Raw genomic sequence first — 7,730 nt, 5'->3', positions numbered from 1 at the left:
AATGGATTATGGATGGGAGGTCGCTGGGCATATCAATCTCGGCGCTTGACTAATGTGACTGCGGGAGTCATGTGTACAGTGGTGTAGGTGGAAGAAGTTTAATTACGGATGGTTTTACGAGTGGCATGGGAATAATTAACAGGTGACTGAACAGCTTGCAGGCGAGAAGAAACGGCACAGATGACCAGTGTCGCCCAAATCCCCCAGCTCGCTCTCAACTGCAGATACATTCAGCAGGGGATTGTCGCAAATTCGGACATAGGAAAGTAGAAATTCAACCCCGTACAGACCCTCGACATTCGTCAGATTGGTGTTGCCCTAAACGTCGAGCACGCACCCCTCTCATCGTGAGCGTGGCACCATGGGCACTGTCATGCATGGCAGCGGTTATGGCCTGAAAAAGACGTACCGTAATCCGAATAAAAGGTCCCACCGAGGTCAGCTGACTCAGACCATTGACGTTGGTCAAGGCAGGATTATTCTAGCATTTCAAAGCAAATGAATGAGACACAAGACTCTCACTCGACCATGGAGCCGCATGCCGCACCACACAATACACTGCAGTCTCGTCGCTTGGCAAACGCAAAACTTCTGCCCGCCCACCCAAGACTGACATAAATGGAAAGATAGTCGCCAATCGAAGTCAAACGTCCAAGCCCATCCAAGTGGGCCAAGGCCGGGTTGAACTGCGTGCACAGCCCACAAAAGTCCATTGTTAAACAACATACACACCCAACAATGTCCTTGCTATCCGGCAACATGGCCCACGGCTTGAAACCTCAGGAAGGTCCCAAAAGTCTACTTGTGTTTTGCGTACATTCAAGTTGAGATACTCCCCGATTCGCTGGAGATTGCCAAGACCGTTGAGGCCTGCTAATTTGTTGTTACCCTACAAGAGTCAAGTGTTAGCTCCAAAGAAGCAACAGCGCAGGCACCCTCCAAGCCGCCGATGTGGCTGCTCCCACCCCGTGCCTCATCGTTGCCAGTCCGGCCGTTTTGCGAAACTTTACGTTGAATGAAACATAGCCACCAATTGAGGTCAAGTTGTCGAGGCCGTCCAAACTCAACAACTCGGCGTTATTCTACAAGATGAACCCAGCGTGAATGGAACGAGCACGAAAACGTGTGCCTCGCCTTGCCTCAAATCTTTTCTTCCTCTCGAGCTGAGGGAAGCAAAGCTTACGGCAATGGAGAGGAAGGAATTTAACAATGTCACCTTGCCGATCCCACCGATGGTTGTCAAAAGTCGATTGCTCTAATACATGGATGAGTCATCATCAACCATCGTCAGCTAGGCAACATGATGATTGCAGCTTGTCGCTTGACCGTGATATGCAAAGAACTGACATGAATGCTGATTTGATTGCCAATGCTCTCCACATTGCCAAGCCCATGCACATTCTTCAAACCCTGATTGTTCTTCAGTCAGAAGCACCCGACGAAGGTCATGGGCATGAGTGGAGCAAGCGTGTAGACGACAAACATAAAGTGCACCCAGCCGACCTCAGATGCAGACCTACACCCAAGACAAGGCCACCTTCAATGGTCTTCAAGTTGCCAAGTCCATCCACCGTCTCCAAAACCTCATGTTGCTGAAGATCAAATGGTGCAAGCACGTGAGCATGTGGCAGCTACCTTGCGCCCTGGATCAGCAAGTTGCTCGGACATACTTCTAAATTCAGATCGCCTCTGATCGAGACCAGGTTGGCTAGCCCATTCAAATTTGATAACATCGTATTGGCCTGCCCATCAACGCGCCAAAGCCAGTTGCCATGAGCTTGGCTTTGCATGCGATGGATAGACATCGCCTTCAAATGCTGCAAGTCGCGCGCTAAGGCATTTGACTTTGGTGCTTGGGGCATGTCAGGTTTACCCACACGAATTTTAAGTGAACCATTGATTGTCTTCAACTTTTCAAGCCCGTTGATGCTTGTTAAAATGCTATTCCGCTACAAACATGATCACCACTGCATGAGCTCCAATTTGTACACATGCCTCCAGCGAGCGTTAGGCAATGAGACGCGTGCATTCGGAAGACGAAGAGGGCAACGTTTTATGCGGCAGCAAAGACAGACTTTGACCAACAATTTCTCCCAACGTACCATAATATTGACATGACTGCCGATAAATGTCAGGCTGCTGAGTCCTGTCAAGCTCGTCAACAACTCATGCTCCTGCAGCAAACCCCATTGGGATCGACAAGATTACTTGTGCGTCTCTGCCGCATGATAAAAGCGTAAGTGCGTTAAAACCGAATCTTACGGATATCGTCAAGGAGTCGCCGATTGAGCTCAAGCTGCCAAAGCCTTCCAGATTGGTCAAAGCGTAATTGTTCTGCAGCCCAAGTCGTGCAGCAACCAACACGGATGGGATTCGTGAACACGAGGTCATAAACAACGCACTGCGTCCGCATCCCCTGGGCCACCTGTCCGCAACTGGCACTCTCGACAATTCCGTCCAAGTGCCCATTGCAGGGCAAGGAAAAAAGGGGGGCCAAGAGACTCACAGAAATCGATAGATAGTCGCCAATGTACGTCAAGTTGTCAAGCAGATCTATATTCGTCAAGACGGGGTTGTTCTACATGCAGGCAGGGCGCGCGTTGCGCGTTGAGCGTCCATCTCTCATGCACGAGAAACCAACCCGAAGAGTGATTTGGCCAGGGTTCTGAGAGGAGCCAAGCTCCGATGATGATGCCGTCAAATACTCACAAAAATCCGAACGTGGCCATCCACGTGTTCCAGCTTGTCAAACACCGCCAGGTCTGTTGCTACCAGCGATGTGCAATAGTACAGGTCGAGATTGCCCAGAATGTGCGTCACATTGGCGGGCACGGGCCCCAAGTTGCATCCCACATTGGCCGCATATGTCACAGCACCTACGGGCAGCGGCACGGTTGTACTCGGGCCTGGTGTGGTGGCTGCAGGAACAGCCCCACTGCAGAGGTCGCGCAGCTCGACCAGCTCGTTCAGCACGTCCACACCGTTGAGCACGAGTCGACCCTCGCGGCCTGCCGCTGAACTGTTGATGACAAGATTGCCGTCGTCATCGGTGCCAATAAAGGGGTCTTCCATTTCTTCCCGAGCCAAGACAGCGATGGATGCGACCAGGATCGCAATCATCGCACAGCGAATCACGGAACGTGACCTCCTCATGATGTGGTGTCGCCAGGTGCAAATGCCCGCATGTGGCAAAGGCGATCCACTGCACACACGAAGCCCGACTTTATTGCGCGTTCAAAGACATGACGCATCAATATCTCCCATCGGCGGCTTCAGTTCATCGCCGCAGCTGCCGTACGCATCACACACACACACACACACACACACACACACACACACACACACACACACAGAGAGAGAGAGCGAACACAACACAGCGTGTCCTCTCGCTCTGTCCGTTTCGGCGCCAAAATTGAAATTAATAATCAAACCCCCTTTTTAAAACTTTAAATCTTCTTTACATTTCGTACAGCATGTGCTTCAACTTGAATTTTTTTTTTTTTTTTTTTTTTTTGTTTTTTTTTTACTGTATTTTCATTTTTGAGCAACCAGGCGCGTTGCTTATCTCGTATTAGAAACGGTGTGACTGATACGATCCCCCTTGGGGAGTTGCTGACGGCCAAACGGCGCGGCAAATGCGGCTGCCTTGTTTCTATTCTTGGAGTATGATCGGGATGAGAGACCCCGAAGGGGCTTTAGAGAATAAATAAAATAAAATAACCAAGCTGGTTTGAAAAGCCGGACAGGAACTCGAAGGCTTTTCTTGCGTGTCTCTATGTGTCTCATAATATTATGGGTTTGGTTTTACACATAGAGCCCGTTCTAAACTTGCATGGCTTCTGAGTTTGAGATGGCGAAATTACGATATCATTGGCACGGAAGATAGAGTGGTCGTGAATTGGGAGCAGGGCAGGAAGAACGTGAAAATGTGAATGCGGAACATCAAAGGCACGAAACGTCAAGGACAGCGTTCAACAAAGGGGGACCTGGGACGCAAAGGACAGCGCCACGCAGACGCCAACCACGACAAAGTCGGGCGGGCGTCGCCCAATCAACAACGAATCAAAGTGAAAGCATAAGAAAAAGGAACAGGACACAGGACAAGAGACCAAACGCCGCCATCTGGCGAAGCGAAGAGGAAATCGCGGGATAATAAGCTTGCTTAGGAGCAACCGCATCCACCAGACTTTTCTTTGCTGTTTTGCGGCTTGGTGGGCTGTATCATTGGCATGTGAAAGATGTTGTAGGTGAGCAAGGCTGTGCCAGCTGCGCGCAGCGGACGTTCGTGCACAAGAGGCCAGAGCTTACGTCAATCACCGTGTCCGGCTTCTCGGGTGCTGCGACTTGCTTTTGCGACACAATGTGGTAGATCTCTGCGACAAGGGTGACAAAGTTGTACAGGCACAGTAAAGTAGAGTGAGGGTTTGTGAGCAAGAGAGCGCCTTTTTGCTGTGTTGTCACATCGAGATGCTGTTGTTGCGACGCACTTGTGAGGATGGTGGTGAAGGCATCATCGACGTTTTCAGCCTCAAGAGCCGAGGTCTCGATGAAGGAAAGATCATTTTCCTCTGTTGTTACCGGAAACAAACATACGATTGGCGTATTGCACAGGTGTGAGAGAGGCAGGAAGGGCAAGGTTGTGAGGGCAAAGGCAACATGCCACAGGCACAAACAGCGCGGCGAGGTGGAACGGACCAGCAAACTTTTGCGCCTCTTCGGTGGGCACGGCACGAAGATGCTTCAGATCACTCTTGTTTCCGACAAGCATGATGACAATGTTGCTGTCGGCGTGATCACGGAGCTCCTGTCGAGCAAAGCCACAGGCAAGCGGCAATTGAGCGAGCGTGCTTCCAAGGTCAGTCGGCAAGATGTCAGACGGCGACGGTGCGATCATGCGCCTCAAGTACCTTGAGCCATCGCTCCACGTTCTCGTAGGTCAGGTGCTTGGCAATGTCATAGACGAGCAGGGCGCCAACGGCACCACGGTAGTAGGCGCTGGTAATGGCGCGATAACGTTCCTGACCGGCTGTGGTTGTGGTGATTATGGGGGCGAAGGAAACATGAGGAGGGGCGAAGGAAAGCTCAAGGCAAGCGGGAAGGGGGCTGTACCTGTATCCCAGATCTGCGCTTTGATGGTCTTGTTCTCGACCTTGATGGAGCGGGTGGCAAATTCGACACCAATTGTGCTCTTGGACTCGAGGTTAAACTCGTTGCGAGTGAAACGCGACAGCAGGTTCGACTTGCCGACACCAGAGTCACCAATCAAGACAACTGGTGGGAGTTACCACGATGGCAAGGGATGACGGAGCCGGCACAAGGCAGAGGGATCAAGTGAGTCGAGTCACAAACTGGCAACCATTGGTGCGGTCGAGGAGGGGAATGACTCACTCTTGAAAAGGAAATCGTACTCGTCATCGGCCGCCATGATGTCCGGTATCAAACCAAGCGAAGATACCTGGCATGCAGAGGCAGGGGCAGGGGCAGGGTAAAGGTATGGTTGAGATGGTGGGTTGGGAGGGGCAGGGGGCCGGAGAGGCAAGAAAGAAAGAAAGAGATGAGATGAGAGATGGAACAGGAGGTTTCAAGAATGGCAATGGGGAAAAAGGTGTTGTTGTAAAATGAAAACACAGATGGTTACAAAATGCACAAGAGTCACTGAGCGAGGGAGAGGCATGCCGAGGTTGAGCTCGCAACAGAACAAGGAGGCAGTGCGGGGGGTGCGCGCGGTCTCTTGGTCAAGCAGGAAACAGCCACCGTGGCACAAGCGAAAAAAAAAAAAAAAAGGAACAAGAAGCGCAACAAGATAGATCCAATGCCATCAAGACAAGTCCAAGAACATGCCCGAGGGCAACGAACAGGTCCCACAGAACGCCGTCTCAAGGAGCCAGTGCCTGCGGTTCCCGTGATCTGGGGCCCAGGTCCACTGCCAAAAAAGCAGATCGACGACTCGTTACACACACACACATTCGGAGGCCAAAACAACAACAACAAGACGGCAATGATGCTACTGGTTGGTCCACGTCACATGAACAACGGCAAATGCAGCAATCAACACCATGTGCCGATCAACAATTCCCCCGCCTTTGAATGAAGTGCCCGCCTGCCACGAGGTCTAAGGCGGGGACCCGGAGGGATCACGGTCCGGCTGCCATTTCACCATCGCTCACTCACCTCACACACACACACACACAAGAGAGAAAAAAAGGGAAGATCCCTAAAGCAACCGCCTTTATCTGTTCAGAACATGTGTTTTGCATCTGATTTTTTCGAGGACGGTGGGTTGCTACTTGGTGTTAATGTCAGGTACGAGTGGTAGCACGGCTCGGGCAGCCGAGTGCCACAGCTGTTTTCGCCATGTCTTTACAACAGTTGTGGCTGAAAGCACAAGAGAATCAGTTTCTCTCTCCCTGTCCGCCTTTCTCTCTGCAATTTTTTCGACTCTCTGCTTTTCTCACTCTTGAACACGCCCTCTCTGCATTTCCTTTCTCTTGTACAATGTTTTCTCTCTCTGACTCTCTGACTCTCTCTTTCTTTCTTTTTCTCTCTCTTTCTCTTTCTCTCTCTCTCTCTCTCTCTCTCTCTCATTTTGTTCTCGCGAATATTTTGTTGACGGCGGTGGACAGTGTGTCTGTGTGTGTGCGTTTGTGGGTGGTGAGCGTCTGCGGGTTCTTGGACGGCTCAGAGCACACGGATAGGGCGTGGTGGACTTGTGGTTGGAGATATCATACTAGTGGCCATGGCGCGGGGTCGTGGCGGTGCGGGTGCCTCAGCGGCGGGTGGTCGTCGAGCTGGTGGTGGGCGCAGCGGGCGGTCGTCGGGTAGCAAGCCCAAGACGGCGGGCGCGCAGGCAGCCACGGCTGCCGCCCTCAAGCAGAGCTTGGGTCAAGTTCGCCTGGCCAGCACCACCAGCATGTCTCTCTCGGAGCGGTAAGTCTTTTGAAACTCCAAAGATCGGCCCGTATGATTTGTGTGTGTGTGTGTGTGTGTGTGTGTGTGTGTGTGTGTCTGTCGTCAACTGTTTTGTGTGATGGTGCAACCGCCCTCTCGGACTCACGCACGATTCGGGGGCTTGTTGATTCCCTTAGGTTCTCTAAAATCGGTGGTCCTGTCAAGCTCACAGCGGCTTCGGCATCGGGCAAAAAGGCCACCAAGAAGGGTGCCTCGGCCACGGGACCCACAGCGCAAAAGAAGACGCCCACAAAGGGCGCCAAGAACGCCAAGGGCGCAAAAGGCACCAAGGGTGCCGCTCCCGCCAACGCCAAGAATGGCGCCAAGGGGGGAAAGAAGGGCAAGGGTGAGGCTGCCAAGCCCACTCCGGCCGACCGAGACTCGCTCGACGCCCAGATGAACAACTATCGTGGCCAGACCGCTAGTGGCCTCAACGCCATGCTCGACGAGTACCGTTCCAAGCGCACCGAGTCCGCCGACCCTGTGACCTCGGCCGTTGATGATGCTGCCATTCTCGGCGTGGAGGATTCCTCCGTGGTGGCTTAAAAGTACTCACATGTCAGTATCCATTTGCTTGCGTCTCTTCCCCTCGGCTCCTCAACCTTTTGATCTGCGGTCCCAACACGGCTTCCGGCTCGGGAAACAAGCAAGAGGTTGCAACGTTACACCCATCAATTGACAATAAAAGACTCGTGATTTTTCGATCTGGATGGCTTGCTTGGCAAGCCAAATGGCGGGCTGTGTCATCAACCCCAGCCCGTGAAGAAGACGTCTCGCAAGCA

The 7,730-nt window shown here is 52.3% G+C and overlaps 2 protein-coding genes across 2 annotated transcripts; one reads left to right on the top strand and one right to left on the bottom strand.

Annotated features, from left to right (window-relative positions):
- Positions 1-3,881: 3,881 nt before the first annotated feature.
- Positions 3,882-5,457, bottom strand: MONBRDRAFT_35328 (uncharacterized protein). The gene is made up of 7 exons (XM_001750419.1): positions 5,389-5,457; positions 5,110-5,271; positions 4,908-5,026; positions 4,696-4,804; positions 4,488-4,568; positions 4,309-4,373; positions 3,882-4,216 (listed from the first exon to the last, which is right to left on the bottom strand). The coding sequence occupies exons 1-7, from the start codon at positions 5,423-5,425 to the stop codon at positions 4,163-4,165; spliced, it is 627 nt and encodes a 208-aa protein (XP_001750471.1). The 5' UTR covers positions 5,426-5,457; the 3' UTR covers positions 3,882-4,162.
- A 1,038-nt stretch (positions 5,458-6,495) lies between these two features.
- On the top strand, positions 6,496-7,640 carry MONBRDRAFT_34589 (uncharacterized protein; the record flags this gene model as incomplete). The annotated part of the gene is made up of 3 exons (XM_001750459.1): positions 6,496-6,622; positions 6,720-6,927; positions 7,086-7,640. 3 exons carry the CDS (start codon positions 6,496-6,498, stop codon positions 7,492-7,494), a joined length of 744 nt encoding a protein of 247 aa, XP_001750511.1. The 3' UTR covers positions 7,495-7,640.
- Positions 7,641-7,730: the final 90 nt, after the last annotated feature.

This window comes from Monosiga brevicollis, genomic scaffold, assembly GCF_000002865.3.
Source record: "Monosiga brevicollis MX1 MONBRscaffold_41 genomic scaffold, whole genome shotgun sequence".
In the NCBI taxonomy this organism is placed as follows: Eukaryota; class Choanoflagellata; order Craspedida; family Salpingoecidae; genus Monosiga; species Monosiga brevicollis.
The sequence above is the reverse complement of the archived record's forward strand: the minus strand, read 5'-3'. Positions and strand labels throughout refer to the sequence as shown.